The sequence below is a fragment of the Cervus canadensis genome, chromosome 2, assembly GCF_019320065.1.
Source record: "Cervus canadensis isolate Bull #8, Minnesota chromosome 2, ASM1932006v1, whole genome shotgun sequence".
Classification (NCBI taxonomy): domain Eukaryota; kingdom Metazoa; phylum Chordata; class Mammalia; order Artiodactyla; family Cervidae; genus Cervus; species Cervus canadensis.
The window spans coordinates 31115391-31142945 of NC_057387.1; the positions used below are offsets into that span (position 1 = coordinate 31115391).

Below are 27555 nucleotides of genomic sequence, written 5' to 3' on the forward strand. Positions count from 1 at the left end.
AGGCGGCGGCGCGAGCGCGCACCTCCGGGTGGTGAGCGCGCCCCGGGACCGGCTTGGGTGCTCGGGAGCGCGCTTCGGGGCCCTGCCCCATCTCCGTTCAGCCGGCCGCCTCCGGACCCGGCGGTCCGTACTGGCAGGGTCGTCTGAGCGAGGTAGGCCAAAAAAGGGATGAGGGCCGACCCCAGGCCCAGCTAAGGAGGGGTGTATTGGAGAATGGGTTCGGGCGGGTCCGAGACGGGGATGCTGCCGGGAGCCCCACAACCCCGTGGCGGGCGTGCGAGGCGTCCAGCTTCCAGGGACCACGATGTGCGACTTGCGGGAGAGGGACCAGGTGGCAGTCGGAGCGCGGACGGACTGCTGGGGGTCCGAGTGGGGAGGAGGGGTCTTGAGTGGGTGCAGGCTGGGTTCAAGTCTCCGCGCCTCACCTTTCTGTGTGAGTTCTTGGTCTTTCCCCCTCCCCCGCACCCCTCCACGCCTCGCTTGCCCCAAAGCCCTGCCAAGCCTCCGCCTCCCACGTCTTTTCTCTGCCCCAGGCACGGGTTAATCGAGCTCTTCGTCCCAGTTCTTTGCGCCTCCGGAAGAAGGCAGCGGTGGGTGTAAATAATTCCTTGGTTTTATTTGTTTTAAGTGGTTATCGTTGCCCCAGTGGAACTGTTGTCCCAGTCCCACAAAATCTATGGTTGAGTACACCTTCCCTTTGTCACTCCCGGGCTTGGATTCCTTGGAGGGGTGGGGTAGGGGAGGAAGGTTATTGTGGTGACTTGTGTTTACCCGAAGCTCAAGTCTGCCCTGGGGTGAGCAGAGTAGTGTGTGTGTGTGTTGTGTGTATGTGTGTCTGTTAGTCGCTCAGTCGTGTCCCACTCTCTGGCACTCCCGGACCGGGGCTCGCCAGGCTCCTTCTCTCTCTATAGACTTCTTCAGGCAAGAATACGGGTAGCCATTCGCTTCTCCAGGGGATCTCCCCCACCCAAGGATCGAACCCTGGTCTCCTGCATTGCAGGCAGATTCTTTACCGTCTGAGCCACCAGGAAAGTCCAGTATAGAAAGGTAAATATTGTAGTCCTTTGTATCCTCACAACTGTGCTTACATTAGGATACATTTGTAAAACTCCGCATTTTTCCATTTCTCCCAAATTTAAGTGTATAAACCAATACTAAAATACAGCTCTAATTTTTCATGCACCACCAGATTCTCCCTCGACTTCTCTCCCTGTAATGTTTGATCCGACTTATAAAAGTGTTACTTAATTTTCTAGATTATTTAATTTTTAATCATTACTAGAATAGTATGTTTGTTAGAAGGCCAAATTAGAGTTTAGAAAAATAACCATTTACTATTTTGCTTTGCTTTGGGCATGATTCTGTGTACCTGTGGCTTTCTTTCTTCACTTGGAATATCCAGAATTTACTTTTTTATTGTCCCTGAGCAGTCACCACTTAAAGGAGACAGCATAAAGAATTCATCTTTTTACCTGTGGCATTTAAATATTGCGGAATTTAAAACTTGTAGCTGCAGTTCTGATTCAGGGATCTTCAAGGAAAGCAGAGATAAGATAGGTGAGAAATGCAAGAACATTTTGTTAAATGTTTCTGTCATTGCTATGTGAAGGCTATTCCTGCATATTTTCAGGAATCTTGAAAGGTTTCTTAAATTATTAAGCATTAAAATTCCAATTTTGCTTGGTTGGCAGTGCTTCCAGCTTTCCAGTGTGATAATACATAGGCAACAGTAGTCTTCCTCACCTTGGTGCACTTAAATTTCTCAGTGGTCCTTTGCAAACTGGTAAACCATTTGCCCAATAATCTCAGATATGCAGATAAGACTAGCCTAATGACAGAAAGCCAAGAGGAACTAAAGAGCCTCGTGATGAAGGTAAAAGAGGACTGTGAAAAAGCTGGTTTCAAACTCAACATTCAAAAAACTAACATCATGGCATCTGGTCCCATCACTTCATGGCAAAGAGATGGGGAAAAAATTGAAACAATGAAAGATTTCATTTTCTTGGGTTCCAAAATCACTGTGGATGGTGACTGCAGCCATGAAATTAAAAGATGCTTGCTCCTTGGAAGAAAAGCTATGACAAACTTAGAGTATTAAAAGTCAGAGACATCACTTTGCCAACAAAGGTCAGTGTAGTCAAAGCTATGGTTTTTCCAGTAGTCCTGTACAGATGTGAGAGTTGAACAGTAAAGAAGGCTGAGTGCCAAAGAATTGATGCTTTCAAACTGTGGTGCTGGAGAAGACTCTTGAGAGTCTTTTGGTCTCTCAAACCAGGCAGTCCTAAAGGAAATCAAACCTGAGTGTTCGTTGGAAAGACTGATGCTGAAGCTGAAGCTCTCATATTTTGGCCAGCTGATGTGAAGAGCCGACTCATTGGAAAAGACCGTGATGCTGGAAAAGATTGAGGGCGGGAGAAGAGGGTAACAGAGGATGGGATGGTTGGATGGCATCACCAACTCAGTGAACATGAGTTGAGCAAACTTCAGGAGATAGTGAAGGACAGGGAAGCCTGGCATGCTGCAGTCCATGGGGTCCCAAACAGTTGGATATGACTGAGCAGCTGAACAACAACCATTTGCTGCTGCTTTTCCTCTAAATTGTCAATTTAGATAACTGGAACCCTCAAAACCTCAGGAGATAGGAATCTAAGATGATTCAGATGTACAAGGAATTAAGAATTGTCATTCCCCATCCCTGTGGCTAATTGTGGTTGTACAGAGTTAATAAATCACCCATCATTATCATGGGGCTTCACAGGTGGCTCAGTGGTGAAGAATCCGCCTGCCAGTGCAGGGAACCCTGGAGATACAGGTTCCATCCCTTGGTCAGAAAGATCCCCTGGAGGAGGAAATGGCAGCCTACTCCAGTATTCTTGCCTGGAAAGTCCCATGGACAGAGGAGCCAGTGGTCTACTGTCCATAGAGTCACAAAGAGTTGGACATGACTTAGTGATTGAGCACGAGCATCATGAGTATTTGTATGTTTACTTTGTACTACTCTAAGGAATACCTACTTTACAAGTCAGAATACTGAAACTCAGAGAAGCTAAGTAACTTGCCTGAAGTTGTACAGCTGGGATCTGATAAAGCTGAGATTTGCACTTATGTAAATCTCATCTTACAACTGTGTTCTTCCCATTGCATCTCAGGGACTAGTCAATGCTTTATTTGGCTTAATAATAAGCTATCATTTTTTCCTCATTGTTTTTCCTTCTGTGGGAGGGAGCTCAGTGTTCTTCATTTAATTTTATCCTTTTTGAGATCAATGAAAGGTGTCTAATGTAAGAAAGAATGAGAAAATTGATATCCCAGATTTAAAATATTATTTAATTCTATATATTATTATAAAATGCACACATATGAGCTCTTTAAAGAAAAAATTAATAGCATAGTGCTCTACCCTTGAGCAATATTGGTGCATTGACTTGAAATTTTACATGTTTTAAAGACACGTGGGTTGAAACAGCCTCTATTTTGTTTATATGTGAGTTTCAGGACTTACAAAAAGGTGCAGGTTTGGGCATATTTGACTGGTATTTTGTGAACTTTTATCTTTTACATTCTAAAAGAGGAAGAAACATTTACTGACCACCCATGAGAGCTTCTTTACATGTATTATCTCATTTACTTCTTGAATAAACCTCTCTGAAGCAGGTATTCTTTTAGAGCATTTAACAGTTAATACTAAAAGGTACCAGTATCAGTAAGTATTTAGGCTCTTCACTTGTGCTGTCAGTGTAATCCCTGTAATAGTGATCCGGCGCTGTCCAATAGAACTTTTCCATGATAATGGAAATGTTCCATATTTTCACCATCCTGTATGGTAGCTACAGCTGTGGCTTCTGAGCACTTGAAACGCATCTAGTACAACTGAGGAACTGAAAGTTTTAATTTAAATAGTCACATGTGGCTTTGTTGTTGTTATTCAGTCTCTTAAGTTATTCCATTCTTTGTGACCCCATGGACTGCAGCAAGCCAGGCTCCTCTGTCCTCCACTGTCTCCCCGAGTTTGTTCATTGAGTCTGTGACGCTGTCTAACCATCTCATCCTTTGCCGCCCCCTTCTCCTTTTGTCTTCAGTCTTCCCCAGCATCAGGAACTTTTCCAGTGAGTCAGCTCTTCGCCTGTGGCTGGTACTAACTGTATTGGACAGTACAGCCTTTGCCAATAATATTATTGTCATTTTTCAAAGGTGAAACTGGTTCAGAGAAATTAATGAAGCTTGCCCAAGTTCACACAATTTTATTTGAAGAAGTTTTTGAGCAGAAATGTATTTTAGGAAAGTTAATTTGGCAGTGCATGTAGAATGGATGGAGGGGAAGGAAAAACACAGGCCAAGAGAACTGAGAATCTTATTTGAGTGTTTACAGTGGTAACTAGGAATAAGAATGGTTGCAAATGACCAAGAGCTGCATCTTGTCACAAGAATATTGTACTGCATATCACTAGGCTGGGAAAAGGGCAAAATTTGAAGTGTGATTTCTACTGAATGTAAATTGCTTTTGCACCATGTAAAGATGAACTACTTTAAGTTGGGGATCACTTGTACTGTTAACTGAAATAGAAAAATTGTTGGGGTTTATGGGGATTTGGTTTGGGCTATTGAGTAATTTTTATGGGCAAGTGCCTATTCTGTGCTTGAGTAGAGAAGTAGAATTCCTCATCAAGGATTTTATCCACTTCAGACACCCTCCCCAGTTTTTATACTGTCAAAGAAAATGAGCTGTAAGAGATGTGCAAGTCAGATGTTCTCAGAAGAAGGAATGTTTATTTCGAGATCCAAATGGATTAGGAAGGTTGTGTGGATATGGTATCTCAGCCCGATTTTGAAGAATAGGAAGGATTTGGACATGCACAAACAATTAAAGGAAGAGGTCGTGCGGGAATTCTCTGGTGGCCCAGTAATTAAGAGTACCAGGCTTTCACTGCCATGGCATGGGTTCAGTCCCTGGTCCAAGAACTGAGATCCTGCAAGCTGCGTGGCCAGGCCGAAAAAGTAAAATAAAATAGGCTTTCCCATTCTCCCTGGAGAAAGACAGTGCTTTCCCCAACTTTGAACAAAATGAATCATCTATCTCCACCACTCCTATGCTCTTCTCTGACTTTATCCCATACTCTAGAACTTGCCTGGGACCACAGCCTCCAACATAACTGAGATTAACACGGCCCTTGGGATTCTTGGAGAAGGAAATAGCAACCCCCTCCAGTACTATTGCCTCGAAAATCCCATGGATGGAGGAGCTTGGTGCAGGCTACTGTCCATGGGGTCGCAAAGAATCGGGCACTACTGAGCGATTTCCCTTCACTGGGATTCTGGGAGTTTTTTTTCGTTTTTTTTTAAAGAAGAGGTCATGCTACTAGCAATAGGGTGGACAAAATCTTTTGAAAATCCCTTTTGCCAAAACACCCAAATGCTGAATAAATGCCTTGTAAATGTATAGCGGTCCTCGGAGAAAAGAAGGGGAAATTCCCAGGGCTAAAAAGTTGAAGAGAGTTGACACCAGGGTAGTAAACTAATAGTGTGTCTTTTGAGGGGGCTTTGAAATAAAGTACAATTACGGATAAATGATAGGCTACCCCTGTTACCACCCAAGTTAGAGAGCGAGAATTCATAACCCTTTGACCTCCCGGATGTATAACTTCCAGAGACACCATTCATGTTATATAGTTTGTGTAGGTGATGCCTGTGTGTCAGGGGATGATTTTTTCCTAAAAAATAAAGTGTAAATATTCCCATTTGAAATTGTACAACTCGTGGACTTGGAGAACCACCTCTCCCCTCAAATCAGCCAGGACCCTCAAAAATCTACATATTCAGTGAAAGGTGGGCTAGGAAAAAATATCTCCTTCCTGGCAAAGAGGGATCACAAATTTGTTCCTTTTCAAGCCCCATAGCTCCAGGTAGGGGAATAAAGATACCACATAAGAACTTAAAACTATAGGGCCTGTCATCACTCAGATTCAAAGTTTAAATTTACTTGTATACATGGTCTGAAAAACTTGGAAGCCAAGAAATTAAAGTCAACCCAGGTTCATAATGTACCAGAGTACCTGGAAAAAATACAGACCCTCTCTGGAATGATTCACCCTTAATCTAAACCTTTTAGAATACTCCCATTAAGATCATCTAAACAGGAGCTCATAGTCAAAAATTGAAAAAAAAAAAAGTGTGCAAAGGTTGTCAGAACCAACAAATTCGAAACTAAACTCCTAAAGATTTCAAATTCAAGTTTTTAGAAGTTACTCAAAATTTATAGAAATTAAGAATTATTGTCCAGAAACATGCTGGGGAAAGTCCTATAGGAACTTCACAAGTAATTGGCATCAGGTGAAGAAGGACTGGGAGTGAACCCTGAGAGATGGGAAACAATGGCTCCAATTTACTGCCTAGGGAGAGTTCCCAAGCAAGGCACCCAATGTGAAAATGTTAGCTGCTCAGTCATGTCTGACTCTTTGCGACCCCGTGGACTGTAGCCCACCAGGCTCCTCTGTCCATGGAATTTCTCCAGGCAAGGATATTGGAGTGGATTGCCATTTCCTTCTCCCAGGGATCTTTCTGAACCAGGGATCGAACCTGGGTCTCCTGCATTGCAGGAAGATTCTTTACCATCTGAGCCACCAGGGAAGCCCCAGGGAACTAGCATGATTAACTAAATAGAAGAGTAAAATTGATGGAATGTTAAGGGATGACATGAAGAAAGAACAGAAAAGAGGAGATTATGATGATTCAGACAGGAAATTACTCAAATTGAGTGTACACTGGTGACTCGAGGGATAAAGGAAAAGAAACTTATTTAGCAAGGTTTAGATGTACATATTTAGTAGCAAGTCAGATGATCAGAGTTAAAGAGAAGTACAAGTCAAAAATGGCTGAGGTTTCATTATTTGGAAGGTCAGTCTGAGATGAGGAAGCTGAGCACTTTGGAGGATCATGGAGATAAGAGTGTAAGTTTTTACAGAGTTCATGGGGAATACTGAATTGCAGTCTCACACTATGAGAAGATACTCCTCCAAATATGAAATTATTTTCACATATGTAATAGTAATTTCTTATAATTTGAAAGTATTTCTATATTTTTAAAAATTAAATGCATGAAGATACATTAATATTTTCTAATTCATATTATTGACACCTTATTACTTACCAACATCCTCAGTCTGGAATTTAAGGGAGAAAGTGGTGATGTGTGGTATGTGTGTAGATAGGCCCTCTAAAGTTTAGTGAGAAAGATAAAACCAAACAATCAGTGTCCTTGTTGAGAAAGTAAGGGTGCCATCGGAAACAAAGCAGAAATACTCAGATGAAGCTAGAAGAGTTGAGACTTGAAATGTATAGCAGTTAACGTGTGGTAGTGGAGGAGGAGGTGTGACACTATTTGTAGCCAGACAAAACAAAGGTTCAAAGATGTGCAAGAGGGCATGACACACTTGGCAGCCTGAAAGAGATTTGCATCATGATTGGTATTAGAATGGAAAGGCCATGGCACCCCACTCCAGTACTCTTGCCTGGAAAATCCCATGGGTGGAGGAGCCTGGTAGGCTGCGGTCCACGGGGTCGCTAGGAGTCGGACACGACTGAGCAACTTCACTTTCACACATTGGAGAAGGAAATGGCAACCCACTCCAGTGTTCTTGACTGGAGAATCCCAGGGACGGCAGAGCCTGGTGGGCTGCCGTTTTATGAGATCACACAGAGTCGGACACGACTGAAGTGATTTAGAAGTAGAAGCCTGAGTTTGAATACTGTCTCTACTGCAGCCCTATGACCTTGGGCAGTTCTCTTCCTCTATGATTCTGTTCTGAGGAATAAAGGAGATCATATGTTTAAGGTACTTAGTAGGCTTGCTGACACAGTAAACACTGTTTTTGTTTTGATGGTGAAGATGATGATAGCTAGGGCAGGGAACTGGGAGCAGACAGAGAAATGGCCAGAGAGGAATGTATTGAATAGATAGAGATAAGACAAGACCATAGGCCATGTTAAGAAGGAAAGAAAACTTGTAAAGGCATCTTTACGAGGGGAGGCACTGAAAGGTTCTCTGGAGGAGAGTAAAGTGGTCAGATTGGTATTTTAGAATTAGAATGCTTTTTAAAAAAAATTTATAGTAGAGTCTGGGTTGGTTGTGGTCCAGACTAAGGGAGGACCATTTAGAAGGTTATAATAATAATCTGGTCAGGAAATGATGGTGGTTTAGGTAGAGTAGTAGCGGTAAAGATGGAGAGAAGCGGTAGATTTGAGGAAACCCAAGAGGTGAAATTAATAGTCCTTGGTAATTGATTATGTGTGGAAAGATGGGGTAGAGAGATAGTGTCTGGATGCAGAAAGTGGGTGATTCCTGGTTCCATTTACTGCGAAACTGAAGGAGAGTAGGTGTCAGTAGATGGTGTGGGAATTGATCAGAAGTGAAACAGCTGAGGATGAAAGTATAATTTTGTGGGATGGAGGGGCTGAAGTAGAATAGATGAAATACTCGTGAATAATCTTACCTAATTTTTTTTTTTCTTCCCTGCCTCAGGAGACCTGTTTGAGATGTGGTGGTTTCAGCAAGGCCTCAGTTTCCTTCCTTCAGCCCTTGTAATTTGGACGGCGGCTGCTTTCATATTTTCATATATCACTGCTATAACACTTCACCATGTTGACCCTGTTTTGCCTTATATCAGGTCAGTGAAATGTATTCTTTTGTCGAGAATGGTATGTATCATTCATGTTTTAATATTGAACTCAACATTTAATTTTAACATTTTGAAATTCAAATTTTATGTTTGATATTACAAGAATAAAATCAGAAAAAGGAAGTTGTATTTGGTTCTTCCTGTGTGATAGAGAAATATGGAGACAGATGGTTAAGGTTCAGTTAGTGAATTGTGACACCTCAATGCCTGTTTTCCAAATAAGTATTCAAGGTTTCAGGAGATAGAGTTGGAATTATTTTCCCTTTACAATTCAAAAATACTAGAACAACAATAATAAGAATCTGCCTACAATGCAGGGGACTTGGGTTCAATCCCTGGGTCAGGAAGATCCTCTGGAGAAGGGTATGGCAACCCACTCCAGTACTCTTGCCTGGAGAATTCCATGGACAGAGGAGCCTGGCGGGCTACGGTCCCATGGGGTCTCAAAGAGTTGGACACGACTGAGTGACTAACAGTTTCACTTAATGGTAATGGCAAACATCAGTTGATTTGCTTACTGCATACAAGGTAATGTTCTAAGCATTTTTCTTAAATAGGTCTTAAATAATTGAATGTTTACACCCACCCTTTGAGTTAGGAACTATTACCCCCATTTGACAGAGGAAGAAATGAGGTCCAAGGAGGTTGTTTATTCAAGGGCATATGACTCAGTAATTGATGGAACCAAGATTCAGTTTGACCAGGCAAGCCATTTGATTCTAGAGACTATGATCTTACACTTTATGACATGTTGCCTAGACTTTTCTGACACACTAAGTATCTAAATTTGTTGATAATGTTTTTGAAATATCAAAACTACTTGTGATTTAAGTATGGGTACTTGATTACATGTGCTATGTCCATAATCTTTTTTTCCCAGTTATAAAGGCAATATGTGCTTATTATAACACATTTTAAACAGTACTAGAGTGATTCAGTTCAGTTCAGTCGCTCAGTTGTGTCCGACTCTTTGCGACCCCATGAATCGCAGTACACCAGGCCTCCCTGTCCATCACCAACTCCCAGAGTTTACTCAAACTCATGTCCATCGAGTCGGTGATGCCATCCAGCCATCTCTTTCTCTGTTGTCCCCTTCTCCTCCTGCCCCCAGTCCCTCCCAGCATCAGGGACTAGAGTGATTATAAAAGTGAAATTCAAAGTCTTTTCCAGTCTCCCTCTAGTTTCTGCCCCTCCAGAAATGATTAACCACTTGGTTGATTTCCCCCCAGTTTGGTTGGTTGTCATAGTTGTTTCATTTATTTGTTTGTTTACCCTCTGAAAAATAACCTTTCCAACACAGAAAATAGAGCACTTCTGAAAGGTGATAAACTCAAAGGCTAAATTTATCTGTTGAAGAGATCAGGGCAATGCCATTTCATTTATTGTTTCCACAATGGTGTGGTGTAGCACACAGGTCACCAACAGATTGAGTCTACTTTAAGAAGATTTATAAAATCCAAAAATATTGTAGAATTTAAGTTTCCAGTTGTAGGAATCATTTTGATAAGTCACCACTGTTCACCACTCTGATCAAAGGACCTGTAGCTTAAAGAGCCAGTTCATTCTCTAGTAACACCAAGAGAGCATACATATTCGTGAGTGTCTTTCATCATTTTTATTTCCCCTTAGAGAATTTGCTTTCATTTCAAAGAGCTCTTTATAATTTGAGGCCATTGAGTTCTTTATCAGAGTTTCAGTTCTCTGATGGTACTGCATGTGATAGAACACTATACACTTCCTTGTCTGTCTCTGTCCTTCTGCCTTTTAATTTTTTTTTGCTAATGAACTTAGTATTATTATCTGGAGAATTTCCTCCCACATTTTAATGTATGTAAACTCAGTGGTACTTATTTTTACTTCTCCTAGGCTCATTGTCTTCATCTGAAAAATGATGGAGTTAGATTAGATACTCTGTGAAGTTCCTTTCAGCTCATAGACCCTACCCGAAAGACTTCATTGTTACAGTCCCCCTACGACATAACCAAATATAAATTTCACTTCAGAGATAATTCACAGTTCAGAGACAATTCTGCAAGTGTGCTTCAGGTGTTCTCTTGGTTCAAGTTATGAATGTGTAGGTGGGGTGCATGAGACTAACCACTGGGCTATGAGAAGAAATTGTTAGAACGTCTATGTATTTTATATTTCAAAATATTTAAACTTTTATTTGGGAATTCCCTGGTAGTCCAGTGGTCAGAACTCCTCACTTCACTACCAAGGGCCTGGGTTTGATCCCTGGTTGGGGAACTGAAATCCCACAAACCATGCTACGTGGCCAAAAAAAGAAAAGAACTTGTATTTAATATATGCATGATAATATAAATAACATATAATAGTGATCAGATAATTTTTTTTTAATGGTATGTAATGACCACTGGGTTGAAATGCAATGCTGATGAGATGATAGGCTTGGCTATTTTTATTTGTAGGCCAGTTTGTCATTCTGATCCAGAGCACACTTAGCCAGCCATCTTGGAAGTGCATGCTGTTATTTACTTGAAAGTGAAAGTGTTAGTAACTCAGTGGTGTCTGACTCTGTGCAACCCCATGGACTGTAGCCTGCCAGGCTCGTCTGTCCATAGAATACTCCAGGCAAGAATACTGGAGTGGTTTGCTATGCCCTTCTCCAAGGGATCTTCCTGACCCAGGGATTGAACCCATGTCTCCTGCATTGCAGGCAGATTCCTTACCATCTGAGCCACCTGGGAAGCCCCATAATTTATTTACTTATGGGTAATCTAAAACAGGAGCATCATTTGGAATACCACAGTTAAAATTATGGATTTTTTTTTTTCTAATTTATTTTTATTTTTGGGCAATAACCATGCAGCATGTGGGATCTTAGTTCCACGACCAGGGATCAAACCCATGCCTCCTGCCTTGGAAGCACAGAGTTTTAACCATTGGCCCACCAGGGAAGTTCCATGGATTTTTTTCTGATTATAAGAATAATACATATGCATTTATTCTTGAAAATTTGAAAGGTAGAAGCAAAGACAATCCCTGCTCCCTGAAGATGATCAAAGAGTCGCAAAATCATTTGTGTCTCTTAAGAGAGTAGAGTGGGAAGGAGCAATCCTTAGAATCCGTATTTGATACTTTACTTTCCTAAACCTGATCCAAATATTCACGAGATATTATTGATAATCCGTATTTGATACTTTACTTCCCTAAACCTGATCCAAATATTCATGAGATATTATTGATTCCTTAGCAGATATGACTTTCCTCTTTTTTTAAATTATGTTTATCAAGGTTGAGATCTTTATTATCTCTTTCCTATATTACTTCAATTTGAGGATAAAGACTTTGTCTTTTTAATCTTTTCAGTAGTTTGAGGAAAGGGGAAGGAACTAACATTCACAGAGTGTCTTCTGTGTGCCGGCAGCTATGCTAGATACTTTGCATGCATGACCACAGTTTCATTTCCTTATGTTGACCTGGTGAGTCTGGGAAGGAATTGATAGCCCCATTTTTTAGATAGAGGACAACCGTGGGTATACATAGAACATACTCAAGGTTCCCCAGTTAGTAAATAGAGGGCCGTTAATCAGGATCTATGCATTTCACCCTCACTGAAAGACAGGCATGTAAACAGACACATTGCAATACAGTGTGATCTGTGATTTTAATAGAGGTCTGGAGTGGAAGCTGTGTGAGTCAGCTAGGATGTAGAGAGGAGAGAACTCAAAACTGGCCTTGAGTGGAGTCTCCAGAAGGGCAAAGGCAAGGGCTTTGTCTCTTTTATTTCCACAGTGTTCTTGTCCCTAAAATGCTGTCTGACAATCCTGTTAGATGCTTGATAAATATTTCTAAAAAGTAATCAAGAAACAATTAGGTGTTAATTATAGGCAGAGAACAACAGATGGCCAAGGAGTCTGAAAGGATCTTTGGTGTTTAGGGAATATTCAGGTGTGACAGATAAACATGGTGTCTGACTGATGTAAGTTAGTAATGCAGCCTCAACATGACAAGGATAGCTATTTTATCCATTTATAGTGAATTCTATTATGTGAAAAAGAAACAACCTTAAGTGATATGTGAAAAAAGTGAACGTCAAATGTTGAGTCCTGAAATTGTCATGTTCTCATTATAAAATTAAGGGTTGAGTCATGGAATTTATAAAACGGTAAAGGATTTGAAATAACCTCTTTTGTTTCTTATCCATTAGAAGAAATACACATGTATATCTAAGTCTAATATGAGAAATCCTCATACCTATTTTTTTTTTCTTCTAGTGACACTGGTACAGTGGCTCCAGAAAAATGCTTGTTTGGGGCAATGTTAAATATCGCCGCAGTTTTATGTAAGTAGTAAGAATGATTTTGGGATGCCCTTTTATTCTTCAGTACTATTGAGTTATTTGTTTTACTTGCTAGTTACATTGAAGGAGAGTTATCACTAAATTATTGATGACAGATATGTTTCTTTTAAAGTAAAAACAATGTCTAGAAATGCTAAATTATGGAAATAAATCTTTTAAAAGTATCTATAGAGCTATTTGACTACTCATGCACATAGAAGCTGTAAAGTATAACTAAATATTCCTTGAGTCTTAAGGGGATTTCTTAAGCAACCAGTGGAGGACAAGGAGCTATCAACACACTGACCACAACTAACCTCAACAAAATTCCTTTAAGATAAACAATTGAGAAGTTTGAGAATAGCTGTGAAACTCTGTTTTATTTTTGAGCAACATTCTAATGCCAAAGAAATGGAGTTCTACTATGCTATTTTACATTCCTTTCTCTTTTTTTTTTTGAGCTAATTTTTTATTAATGGTTTACTAAAATAATGCTTTTTCCACCAATTGTGATTGTTTTAAATATTTGCATTTTTCCATATCATGTTTATTATTTGCTCAGGGCAATCACTTAAGTTAAATTATTTCAGTGTACAGAAGTTCATCTTAACTAAAGTTTTCAAAAATATGTCTCTACAAAAGTATATCTCTGTTATGTTTCCTACACTTTCAGTTCTTTGGCAATATTTTTTCAGTGGAAGGTTTAATTTGACCCTTGACCAGTTAGGACAGTCAAGTGGGGTTTTGTTTTTTTTTTCCTGTGTTACTGACCCCAGTATCTGATTGAGCCAAGTTGTAGCAATTTGAATTGAAATGAGAGTGAGGCAAATAATCCTTTGGTGTTTTTTGCCTATGTCTATCTTATCCATATTCTTCAAACTAATTACTTTAGACTTTAATGCTAATCATATGTAATGGTTTGAGTGAAGTCGCTTTAGTTATATCTGACTCTTTGGGACCCCATGGACTGTAGCCTGCCAGGCTCCTCTTTCCATGGGATTCTCCAGGCAAGAATATTGGCGTGGTTGCCGTCCCCTCCTCCAGAGGGTCTTCCTGACACAGGGATCCACGTCTCTTATATCTCCTGCATTGGCAGGTGTGTTGTTTACCATTAGCACCACCTGGGAAGCCCCCAGTTTGTGTTTTATATAACATTTATTACTAGAGATTTTCAGAAAACATCAAACTCATCTCTTAAATTTTTCCAAAATATTTTTAACATGAGGCCCACAGGAAGCAAAGAACTTGCTCAGTCACACAGAGATAATAGTAGTTTTACAGTACAATCTTAAAAGTTCTGTAGAAACTACAGCTGGTTTTTTGCTTGTTTTGTTTTTTCTTCTCTCCGATTATCTTTAAAAGGAAACTATGTTTCTTGAGACTTCCCTGGTGGTCTAGTGGTTAAGACTGAGCTTCCAATGCAGGGGGCATGGGATTGATCCCTGGTCAGGCAACTAAGATCCCACATGCAGGGGGGTCAAGGGGTGGAGTGGTGGTGGTGGGGGGGATTCCATGTTTTTAGATACCACTGACTTTTGTGAGCTCTTTATTCCTTAGTTATTTATTACTTTTTTGTTTTTCCAATTGTCTTTTCCCAGGCATTGCGACCATTTATGTTCGTTATAAGCAAGTTCATGCTCTGAATCCTGAAGAGAATCGAATCATCAGATTAAATAAGGCTGGCCTTGTACTTGGATTACTGAGTTGTTTAGGACTTTCTCTTGTGGCAAATTTCCAGGTTTGTGTTTTAACTCAGCATAAGTATTTTCCTGAAGTCGCAAAAAGTCAGACACGACTGAGCGACTGAACTGAACTGGACATAAAAATACGTGCTAAAAAAGAAAACCTAAAGATCAAGTTACATAATCCAAATAGATATTAGAGTAATGCTTGCTGCTATAACAAAGTCCAAAATTTTAGTGCCTTAACACAATCGAAGTTTATTTTTTACATAGATGCATCACATGCTGGTATTTTTGGTTGGTAGATGGCTTACCTTCCACAGTGATTTAAGGTCCACACTGCCCATCTTTGGGCCTTGCAAATCCTTAAGACTCTTTTGACATCTGCATCTAGCAGCCTGAAAGAAAGAGAACATGAAAAATTCACACCTGCTTCGTAAAAACTTTGACCTGGCAGTGACTCACATCATTCTACTCACATTCCATTTTGCTAGATACAAGAAAGGCTGGGAAGTAAAATCTTGCTGGGCAGCAGTTCCCAGGGCAACTCTATACTATGGGAGGGATACAGAAATTTGTGTGGACAGCTAGTTAGCTGTCTACCACAAATACAGTCCTGCCTTCTGTAGTTGGTTTGTATAGCTCAGTGTTTAAACATGTGTTTGGTGGTTTTTAGTATTTGGATAGTGATTCTTTGCTCCAGTTGTCCTGTGATCAATTTAACAATATCTCTCATCACTGTATAGTAAAAATGGATTGCAAAGTGACCTTCACATTTAACATACTACTTCTGTTAGTATCTGATACTTTTTTATAGAACCCAGTGAATTCCAGTGGGAGTTCCTAATGGCACCCATGCAAAACTGCCTTTCTCCCTTAATCTCCTTCAGCCATTAAAACAGTTTATATTTGTATACATTCTTTATTTTCAGCTTCCATTCTAATTCACGTTCATCACAAGGGTCTCACTGACCTTGTAACTTTCAAATTACTTTTTCTCTTGATAATATGTATTTTCATGCACCTTTGGACCTGTTGAATGAATGTGCTCTACACCTTTTACTTATGGCTTCATTGCCTGTTTATAAGCAAACCCTGTAGCATTACTCACATAGCAAACAGTTCTCCTTCCTTCCTTTCTAATGTAAACTTTCACTGCTTATTTAAAATGGTGAGTTAATTCCTCTTTCTCTTCTCCCCACTTCTCTCTTGCAGAGACAAACTCTAGTTAATTCATATAGGAATAATTGTACACAAACCAGGTCTACAAAGGAGTTATAGGTGCAGAGCTTAAATTGGAAGAGAGGCAAGCACCTTATTTTAAAGTAGGGACTTGTTGGTTTTATCTCTTAAATATTTCTTGAAATCATCTGCGTCTCCATTTTTTTTTTCCGACTGTCTCTACCATCTCCTTCTCAACCAGTTTAGATTTCAGCACCTCTCCTCTGGATTACTGCCATAGCCTCCCTAATAGTTCTTCTGCATTCAGTGTTATATCCCTTTAATTTGATGCTGCAGCCAAAGTAATCTTTTAGAAATATCTGTACACCTCATTCCTGTTTCCTTGTACCTGTGCTTAAAGCTCACGGGTCCAAGGTCACTTGAAAAGAGAAAATCAAGAGAGGAAAAAAATAATTTGTTAAACTGCCAAGCTGCTTAATTAATCAAAAGGTCCTGTGTGATCTGACTGCTGTCTACCTGTATAGCCTCATGCTGCATCATTGCCCCTCCTTATATTATACATAGCAGGGGTCTTTCTGTGTTCCTTAAATAAGACAGGGTTACTTAACTCTGATTCATACACTGTTTCTGCTGTTGCACATGCTACAAACCAAGCCTAAATAGATGTAGGCAGACTTTATTTCTTGAGGGCAGTCTTTTTTGTCAGTAGATTTCCTCTTGTAAATTTCAGGTTTTCTTTCTTTGTGTTCTCTGACCCTCTGGAAACTAATTCTTTGCAGCACTTCTGGTAGTATAATCTTTTGTTTATGTTTTTTAAATTTACTTTTATTTTTTAAGTTGGTATATTTCTCCATTAAGTATAGCTCAGTGGTTTCATTCACCATTGTATACCCAGCACCTAACATAGTACTTAGCACAGACATGCTTTCATACTAAGTATTAATATTTAGTAACTTATTGAGAGGGGTTAAGGGAACTAAGCAGGATGGATAAAAAAATTCCCTGTGACTGCTGTGATTGTCTGCATTTAAAGAGACCTAATAATTGCAATATGGCCTTTGACAACTCTTGACTTAAAAAAGTACATTATTTAATTTCTTTGAAAACAAGTGTGTATAAAAGCATCCAGCAAGGGAATTCCCTAGTGGTCTGGTGGTTAGGGCTCTGTGCTCTCACTGCCAAAGTTTTTGTATGTGTGTGCTCCGTCACTCAATCGTGTCCAGCTCTCTGCGGTCCCAGGGACTGTAGCCAGCCAGGCCCCTCTGTCCATGAAATTTTCTAGGCAAGAATACTGGAGTGAGTTGCCATTTTCTGCTCCAGGGGATCTTCCCGACCAGAGATTGAACCCACATCTCTTGCGTCTCCTGCATTGGCAGACAGATTCTCTTTCAGAGGGCTTGAGTTCATTTCCTGGTTGTAGAACTAAGATCCTGCAAGTGTACAGCCAAACAATCAAAAAAAAAAAAAATGCAGCAAACCAAATATGTGTCCTCAGTGTTTAGGAATTTTTCCCATCCTAGTGTGTTGACTGAAATAAAAATATACCGTGTGAGAGATGTGAGTTACAGTTTTATTTGGGGACTTATGAGGGCTTCCCTTGTGGCTCAGCTGGTAAGGAATCTGCCTGCAATGCAAGAGACCTGGGTTCAATCCCTGGGTTGGGAATATCTGCCGGAGAAGGGAAAGGCTACCGACTCCAGTGTTTTGGCCTGGAGAATTCCACAGAGTATACAGTCCATGGGATCGCAAAGAGTTGGACATGACTGAGCGACTTTCACTGAGGATGATAGCCTGGAAGCATTCTCTGAGATAGCTATAGGAAACTGCTCCAGAGAAGTTAAGGGGACTCCCATCAGCATATATGTGACGCTGGAGAAAGAGTACATTCCGTCAAACACACGTCTCATAGAAAGTTGCTGCTAGTCATAAGGCAGGACTATCTAAGTAAGTGCTTTTCTAAGTATGAGAGGATATAAGAATTTGGGTTCCTAAAATTATCTCTTGAAAATTATCTTTGAAGGCCTGTTCTGCCAGTTTCTCCCAGCACACAGAGGGCCTCATTCATGGGCTCTGCCCTGAGCTCTGTTCAGAGTGTGTTGAAGATCAGTGATTACCAGGGCTAATCCCTATAGGGCCAGACGGTGAGTGACATTCTTTAGTTGACCCTAGAAAAATTTATCCTCAAGGAAACTTGGAAGGGATAACCAGGCAGGAATCTATATTGATTTTCTAGAGCTGTCATAACAATACCATAAGCTGGGTATTAAAAAATAAGAGAAATTTATTCTCTCAGAGTTCAGGAGGCCAGAAACCTGAAATCAAGGTGTTAATAGGGTTGGTTCCCTTTTGGGGGCTCAGAGGGAGAATCTATTCCATGCCTCTCTCTCAGCTTTTAAAATTCTTGGCATTTCTTGGCTTGTGGTGGCATAACTGTAATTTATGCCTCTGTTGTCACATGGCATTCTCCCTTCCTAGAAAATTTATCTTCAAGGAGACTTTGGAAGGAATGTCATTCAGTTCAGTCGCTCAGTCGTGTCCGACTCTTTGCGACCCCATGGACTGCAGCACGCCAGGCCTCCTTGTCCATCACCAACTCCTGGAGTTTATCCAAACTCATGTCCATTGAGTTGGTGATGCCATCCAACCATCTCATCCTCTGTCGTCTCCTTCCCCTCCTGCCTTCAATCTTTCCCAGCATCAAGGTCTTTTCAAATGAGTCAGCTCTTCACATCAGGTGGCCAGAGTATTAGAGTTTCAGCTTCAACATCAGTCCTTCCAATGAACACTCAGGACTGATCTCCTTTAGGATGGACTGGTTGGATCTCCTTGCAGTCCAAGGGACTCTCAAGAGTCTTCTACAACACCACAGTTCAAAAGTATCAATTCTTTGGTGCTCAGCTTTCTTTGTAGTCCAACTCTAACATCCATACATGACTAGTTTTTAAGTTTCATTAAAACTTTTAGGTGAAGATTACAGGGTATTCAATACATGGTTTATAATTTCTGTGGCAAACATTTGCCCCTGACCACACATATACCTCTATAATTTCTCTTGTCTTTGTCAAGGAGTATATTTTTGTCTCTGCTAAATGATATATATATTTTTTCTTTTTGTTAAAGATTTATTTATTTATTGGCCGTGTCGGGTCTTTGTTGTTGTGTGAGGGCTTTCTCTACTTGCAGTGATTGAGGGCTGCTGTTTAGTTGCAGTGCACAGGCTTCTCATTGCAGTGGCTTCTCTCATTGTGGAGCACAGGCGATAGGGTGCATGTAGGCTAAGCAGTTGTGGCCCACAGAATCAGTTGCTCCATGGCATGTGGGGTCTTCCTGGGCCAGGGGTTGAACCAGTATCCCTTGCATTGCAAGCAGATTCTTAACCACTGGAGCACCAGGGAAGTCCTAAATGATATATTTTTAAAGAAGATAAAATTGTGACTTTTGTGGTACATGTGTCAAAGATTGCATTTAATTTATTAATTAATGAGAGGAATAGTGGATACTGCAAACCGCTTCAAAAAGAAGTCAAAGTACCACACAACTATAAGTCAGAAAAGGAATGCTCAAATGAATTTACAAATAGATTCTAAACTAACAAAACTGGTCATTATTCACAAAGTGAAAGTCAGTTGCATTCAGGAGGACACAGTATGCCTTTCTATTCACATTGATTACTTGTGTTACTATGCATTTTCAATAAGTTAACTTTTATATCTATACATAATGTCTATCATACAAGTTCTCTCTTCAAAATAGCCTAATCAAAGCCAAGTACAATTAACATTTCTATAGAATCATTCCCACAGGCGATAGCATACTATTGAAAGGGTATCTGTTGCCCATTTCAAGATCTTTTGCTGTTTCCCTAGTCTCTAAATGACAAAATTAAATGGATTAAGCCAAAGTACTGTCAGTTAAAACCAGCTTTATACACCTCCATTCTGATTATAAACATAGTGGTGAATGCTGTCCATTCTTTTTCTTTTAACTACGGGATTTTGTTGATGGAACTGTGTGCTGATCACATGTGGGCATTGATCAGACTATATCTGTATTTAGCTTCATCAATATGTGAATGAAAAATGTTGCCTGCCACGTCAGTAAACAAAGGATATCGCAGTCATCAAGCCCCTACAGCTGTCCCCAGCAGTGAGCCTTGAGAAAACTCAGGATGGAGACAGATGGGCTCCCAGCTGCCAAGCCTGCAGCCACTGCAGCCACCGCCCAGCAGTGCACCCTGAGGGGACTCAGGATGGGGACTGGACACTGGACCTAGATAGCTAAGGTGCTTATCAAAGGAATGATTTCAGTGAGCCCAGGCTCTTGCATCTTTCCATATATAGAAAAGCACAAACTAAGTTGAGATATCTGGTTTTCTTTAATTAATAGTAGCCATCTTTGTTGCAGAACTCCTTACCTCTTCAGGACAGTTTCTTAGAGCTACCTGAGAGGCTGCCTCCTGGTCTTGAAGTCTTCAGAAAGTCTTCCAAATAAAATATAACTCTGAAGGTGGCTCAGACGGTAGAGAATCTGCCTGCAGTGCAGGAGACCTGGGTTTGATCCCTGGGTTGGGAAGATACCCTGGAGGAGGGTATGGCACTCCAGTATTCTTCCCTGGAGAATCCCCGTGGACAAGGAGCCTTGTGGGCTACAGTCCACGGGCTCACAAAGAGTTGAACATGACTGAACAACTAAACACAGCACACACTCAACTTTTATCTTGTGCATGTTTTTCAGTCAGCAAATATATTTGAGAATATTTTTAAGGAGAAAAATCCTGCTTTTAGCCCTAAGTCAATTTCATTTTTGCAGCCTTTATCGATATACAGTGGTAAATTCACATGAACCAAGAAGATACTACCATTTTGTATTGTTTTATGGGTGCTGAATTTTTTTTTTCTTTGTGACCCAAGGTGATAGTAACAATGATTTTTTTCCCTTCCCAGTGCTCATAACTTACTGCCAGTTAAAACATCCCAAACCTTATCAAAGTAGCACTTTCTCCAAAGGAATCCAAATAACTTGTTATCTTTATTTCTCTATACTTGAGACTTCTTACACCTTCAGCTAAAAAAAGTAGACTGTATGTGAATCAGCATAGTTGATTGTGGAAGGACAGAACCAACCCCTCACCTAATCTCTCTTCTGTTACCTTAGTCATACCCTCTTTTTTCTTTTAATTTAGATTTTACTTTTTAACTTGTAATGTAATTGGTTTACAATGCTGTGTTAGTTTCTGCTGTACAGTGAAGTGAATTAGCTATGAAAGTGTAGTCACTCAGTCATGTCCCACTCTTTGTGACCCCATGGACTGTATATAGTCCACCAGACGCCTCTGTCCATGGAATTCTCCAGGCAGGAATATGGGAGTGGGTGGCCATTCCCTTCTCCAGGACATCTTCCCAACTCGGGGAATCAAACGCAGATCTCCCACATTGCTGGTAAGTTCTTCACCATCTAAGCCACCAGGGATCATATCCCCTCTCTCTTGGACCTCGCTCCCCTCTCCTTCCCCCGCCACCCTGCATCCCTCGCATGTAGGTCATCACAGCACCAAGCTGAGCTCCCGGGGCTACACAGCAGGTTCCCATTAACTGTCTGTTTTACACATGCCAGTGTATATATGTCAGTCCCATTTTGTCTCAGTGTGTCCTGCCTTCCTCTTGCCCATTGTGTCTACATGTCCATTCAAGATTCTGCATATATGTGTTAATATACGATATTTATTTTTCTCTTTCTGACTTACTTCACTCGATATGACAGACTCTCGTTCCAACTATGTCTCTACAAATGACCCTATTTCATTCCTTTTAATGGCTGAGTAATATTCCATTGTGTATTTGTGTCACCTTTTATTCATCCATCTGTCAGTGGACATTTAGGTTGTTCCTATGTCCTGGCTATTGAAAATAGTGCTGCAATGAACACCGGGGAGTCATACCCTCATGCCACGTGCTGTGTAATATCTTGTCAACCAAGTGACACAGACAGCGTCAGTTTAGAAAACTGTATTAGGTTGCTACAAAAGTAATTGTGGTTTTGCATTGTTGAACTTTGCTGTTTGATATTGGAATACATTCTTAAGTAAATATGATTATGTTATACACTGTTTTAATGCACATTTCTCACTTTTTTTTTTTGCTAATGACTTAGTACTTGCTGTTTATTTTATATTTATTTTAGACTAGGGAAATGATGTTAGACAAAGCAAATTTGAACAATTTTCTTATTCAAGTTCAAAATGGGTCGTAAAGCAGTGGAGACAACTTGCAACATCAGCGCATTTCACTCAGGAACTGCTAAGGAACATACATTGCAATGGTGGTTCAAGAAATTTTGCAAAGGAGACGAGAGCCTTGAAGATGGGGAGCACCATGACTGGCTGTTGGACGTTGACAACAACCAATTGAGAGGATTATTGAAGCTGATCCTCTTACAACAACATGAGAAATTGCCAAAGAACTCAATGTCAACCGTTCTATTGTCGTTCAGCATTTGAAGCAAATTGGAAAAGTGAAAAAACTCAATAAGTAGGTGTCTCATGAGCTGACTGCAAAAAAAAAAAAAAATCATCATTTTGAAGTGTTGTCTTCTCTTATTCTATGTAACAGCAAACCATTTCTCAATTGGATTGTGATGTGCAATGAAAAGTGGATTTCATACAGCAGTGGGCAACGACCAGCTCAGTAGCTGGACTGAAAGGAAGCTCCAAAGCACTTCCCAAAGCCAAACTTGGTCATGGTCACTGTGTGGTGGTCTGCTTGCTGCCTGTCTGATCCTCTACAGCTTTCTGAATCTCAGCAAAACCATTATATCTGAGAAGTATGTTCAGCCAATAGATGAGATGCTCTGAAAACTGCAATGCCTGCAGCTGGTTTGGTCAACAGATAGGGCCCAGTTCTTCTCCACTACAGCATCCAACTGCACATTGCACAACCAACACTTCAAAAGTTGAACAAATTGAGCCATGAGGTTTTGCCTCATCCGCCATATTCACCTGACCTCTCGCCAACTGACTACAACTTCTTCAAGCATCTTGACAACTTTTTGCAGGGAAAATGCTTCCACTACTAGCAGGAGGCAGAAAATGCTTTCCAAGAGTTCATTGAATCTCAAGGCAAGGATTTTTATGCTACAGGCATAAACAAACTTATTTCTCATTGGCAAAAATGTGTCATTGTGATGGTTCTTATTTTGATTAATAAAGATATGTTTGAGCCTAGTTGCAGTGATTTAAAATTCACAGTCCAAAACCACAATTACTTTTTCACCAACTAATACTTCAACCAAAGGCTTTGATAATAGAATTTTTTTGGAGCTACTGTCATCACTTTTAAACAGGGGCATATATAGTAAAAAGTAAAATGTAGATGGATATTAATGAGAGTAAGGCAAAGGAAAACAATAAATTCAAAAGCAAAGAGTAAGGTAACAGAGAAAAAATTTGCAATTTATGCTAATCCCTTATTGTGTAATTTATCAAAACAAGTCAAACTAGAAACAAGACTGTTTTAATTTCTTGAACCTTTAAATTGTATTTAGATTTTATTTAGATTTAAGTTGATACTCCTTGCCTCCTGCATTCCCAACCATCTTAGTTCTCTTTACTTTATTCTACTCTTCTTCTGTAACCCGTATCACTATTTAACATATATGGAATTATTTCTAAAGTTTATTTTTTATTGTTTGTGTTCCTTCACTTGAATGTAAGCTTTGAGGGCCAAATTTTTATCTGATTTGTTTATTCATATATCTGAATGCTTAGAACAGTAGCTTGACACATAAGAGGCACCCAAATAAGCATGATTAAATGAGTAAATGAGTAATTACTCTCATGTTTTCACTAGTGGCATGTGAAGTAATTTGGATGACTGTAATTTTCAGGTTTATGCTGAGTCCTGAGAGAAGATTATCTCAGGAAATAATCTGTAGACTCTGCATAGCTTTCCTACTCAGCAAATGTCCTGTTGAATTTGCTGGACTTGTGTTTTTAAATATTGTGTTTGTGATGCTTTTGGAGTTTCTTTTATTGACTTATTTCTTCCTTTTACCTCTCAGAAAACCACCTTTTTTGCTGTACATGTGTGTGGAGCTGTGCTCACATTTGGTGTGGGCTCATTATATATGTTTGTTCAGACTATCCTTTCCTACCAAATGCAGCCCAAAATTCATGGCAAACAAGTCTTCTGGATCAGATTGTCATTGGTTATCTGGTGTGGAGTAAGTGCATTTAGCAGTATCCTTTGCTGTAAAATGTGGCTACCCTTGAAAGGGAATTGAACAACAAAGTTTAAGTGAAAATTGTTGACGTATTGTAAACAGGCCTTTTGTGGGTGAGCTTCTTGGTTTACTAAGTCCTAAATTAATTTGAATCATGAAATTCAGATTTTTACTTGGGACTTGGTAATTGAGTGAGAAGCAAGGATAATGTCTAGCCTAATCATACTCACTTCAAAAACAGGAAAGATGAGTTGATGCCCTCCTTAAGAACAACTGTTAGCAAAAGCTTATGATAGAACTAAGAATTTATTGAGCAGAGAGAGACTGACTCTGCAAAGCATTTCATAATAATCTGGGCACATTTTAAATTTTACTAATGCCATGTAATGTGAAGTCTTTAAGAAAATGGTTTTGGGCCTTGGAAACAAATATATGTGTGGTCCTTTTAGATATTTGAAGATATTTGTTTTTAATTTTGAATTAAACTTACAGGTCTTCCTTGAGGTTCTTCCTTGACTTATTTCTTTTTATTAGTGCTGACTTGCTCATCACTTTTGTACAATGGCAGTTTTGGTGCTGATATAGTACAGAAACTCCATTGGAACCCTGAGGACAAAGTAAGAACTGAGAGGCTATAAAACTTAGTTTTATGTTAAGGATGACTGTTTTGATTGATTTTGATATATTTTTCATTTCACTACTAACAATGAAACTTTTTCAGTAGAATAATCAGTAATGTATTATTATTTTCTATAAATGATAGAGTTTGTGTCAAACCCATTCTATATGCTTCTGTCTCTTTGTGATCTGTGAATGTTTTTATGACCTGAAGAGAACTGTGATGGCAGAGTTTTCTCAGAAATTGATCCCTCTAAATGTGGATATAGTATGCAGTATATTCGACTGACCTAGAAAAGGGAATGGCAATCCACTCCGAGTATTCTTGCTTGGAGAATTCCATGGACAGAAGGCTAAAGTTCATGGGGTCGCACAGGGTGGGACACAACTTAGTGACTGAGCATGCACACATACTCGTCCAAAATCTATTATTTAATAGAATACTTGTTTTCAAGTTAAAAAAATTACTTCTATTTTTTGTTATCTGGAAGTTTGTTATTATGGACTCTGCATTTGGATTCCAATATAGTGGATATCTGAATGGAGATAGTATCTTTGATCCTGAGAAAAAGGGAGGTGGGGCATATACTTGAGTGGGTAATACAATGAGTTTATCTATTTTCACAAACCACTCAGGTGGCATTTTATTTTAAATTAAATATAGGAATCAGCCCTAGAAAGGACATGATTGTGAAAATGATTAAATGAAATAATTTACTAGATAATCCTAATCAGAATCCATATTTTAATGCTCAAAATGTAGTATCAAGTTTGTCATGAGCATTTTTTGCATGTGTGCATGTTCAGTTGCTCAGTCATATCCAACTTTTTGGGACTCTGTCGACTGTAGCCTGCCAGGCTTCTCTGTCCATGGAATTTTCCAGGCAAGAAGACTGGAGTGGGTTGCCATTCCCTTCCACAGGGGATCTTCCTGCCCCAGGGATCGAACCCGCATCTCCCGCATTGCAAGTGGATTCTTGACCACTGAGCCACCTATTAACCTGAGCATTGTTTACTTAAACTTTTTTAGTGGCATTTAATGTCTCATGACTTTGGAAAAGGCAGTGACTTCTTGGTTGTAGAGTTACGTTCTTCTGTTCTTAGTTATTTGAATGAAAATTTTACTTGCTATAAATGAAAATGTGATAGGTCATTTAGGATGTCTCTAATTCTTTAATTCTAGAGATATGTTAAATAAATCAGGGGTTGATATTTCAGAATACTGATTGGTTTATAAATGTTACAGGTTTTTTATTTGAGGTAATATGAGTGAAATTTCACAGAACTGTTTTTTTGTTGTTGTTGTCACTTAAGGGTTATGTGCTTCACATGATTACTACGGCAGCAGAATGGTCTATGTCACTTTCCTTCTTTGGTTTTTTCCTGACTTATATTCGTGATTTTCAGGTAAGAAAATATAGAATTAGATACATGCTGTCAGACTTCCTTTGAAGGAATAAGAAACTTTCTATAGGCAACTCTCTCACCTTTTCAAAAATAAACCTCTTAAGCAGTGAGCCCAAAGAGGAGCTTTTAACGTGATTTGTTTCTGTGCTTTGAGAAATAGTGTTCTGTTCGCAAGGTTAAGCCTTGAAAATAGGGTTGTAAAACAATCAAATTTGCAGATATTCTCTCAGAGAGTTTTTATCAACTCAGGCTACATTTATATAGGCTATCCTCAACATTTAGTTTTATTGATTCTTCATAGAAACCTGAGAAAACCAAGGAACTTCTGAGGAAAGAAACTTATTTTTCCCAATTCTGTTGGTACTACACATGATACTTTTGGCAGTACAACAGCCGTCTCTCTCTTGTTCCTCATTAGAATTGGTTTACATTCCTGATCCCAAGATATTCCCAGAGTATATTGAATATGTGATCTGTCTTTAAGGAGCAAACTTCTATATGTAATTTTCTTTTCTGTTCCAGAAAATTTCTTTACGGGTCGAAGCCACTTTACATGGATTAACTCTTTATGACACTGCTCCTTGCCCTGTTAACAATGAACGAACATGGCTACTTTCCAGAGATGTATGATGAAACGACAAAATATACCTTTGGTGATTATGATTCTCAGGGATTGGGGAGATATTCATGAAAGTTACTTACTCTGCTCTGAAATTTTCAACCATTTAATCAAGGCTGACAGTGACATGAAAGAATCCTGATAATCAAGAGACATGAATTAAGACATTTGATGTTATTTTAAAGGATGTCTTCAAGAGGATCATGTAAAAACATTTATGCCTATACTTTTTTAGCCCAGAAAGTAAAACCAAAGGACTACAAAATTGTATATTTTTTTCTACTTTTTCTTTTCTTTTTTTTTTTAAAGAGAAACAACCAGATGTGCACCAAGCAGTCTGCAAAATCCAACTTTTCACATTTTTAAAACCATTAACATTCATGTTTTGTTTGGATCACTTATGTAAGAGAAATGTTTCAGGACCCCAAATAATCGCAATGCTCAACAGCTCCTTTAGAATTGGGTTCTGAAGTAATAGTTTTACATTTCATATAGTCTTTATAAAATTTATTTCTTCTGGAATCCAACTTTAAAGGGAAGTAGACCTGAATTCACATGAGCACTTTAATTGCTTAAGCTTTGCACAGGATAGTCTGTGAATATTGATTTGATTCCTGCCACAAGGCCAGATACTATGCTAAATGGTCTGTCATACATGCTTGCTCTCACTTGTTTCGTGAAGCTTAGTCTCAGATGTGAAATTTTAATTACTAATGAATGAGAAAAATAGCTGTAGGTAAATGTACTCCAGTTGCATTTTGTATAAAACAGTGGTTAATGTTCCTACACAAGGCTGAGAAGTTTGTGAATAACAGCAAGTATAATTATATAAAATAAAAGTCACCTCAAACTGCA

At 39.5% G+C, this 27555-nt stretch overlaps 1 protein-coding gene across 3 annotated transcripts; it reads left to right on the forward strand.

The window, feature by feature from the left end:
* Positions 1–2: 2 nt before the first annotated feature.
* DRAM2 (DNA damage regulated autophagy modulator 2) lies at positions 3–27555 on the forward strand. 3 transcript variants are annotated; one of them, XM_043460354.1, is made up of 9 exons: positions 3–152; positions 534–590; positions 8516–8660; positions 12911–12978; positions 14574–14713; positions 23895–24072; positions 24591–24673; positions 25989–26081; positions 26604–27555. In XM_043460354.1, the coding sequence occupies exons 3-9, from the start codon at positions 8530–8532 to the stop codon at positions 26709–26711; spliced, it is 801 nt and encodes a 266-aa protein (XP_043316289.1). In that variant the 5' UTR covers positions 3–152; positions 534–590; positions 8516–8529; the 3' UTR covers positions 26712–27555. The 3 variants fall into 3 exon arrangements, with proteins under 3 accessions (XP_043316289.1, XP_043316288.1, XP_043316290.1); XM_043460353.1 differs by lacking the exon at positions 534–590 and having other exon boundaries at positions 5–152; XM_043460355.1 differs by lacking the exons at positions 3–152; positions 534–590 and adding an exon at positions 987–1047.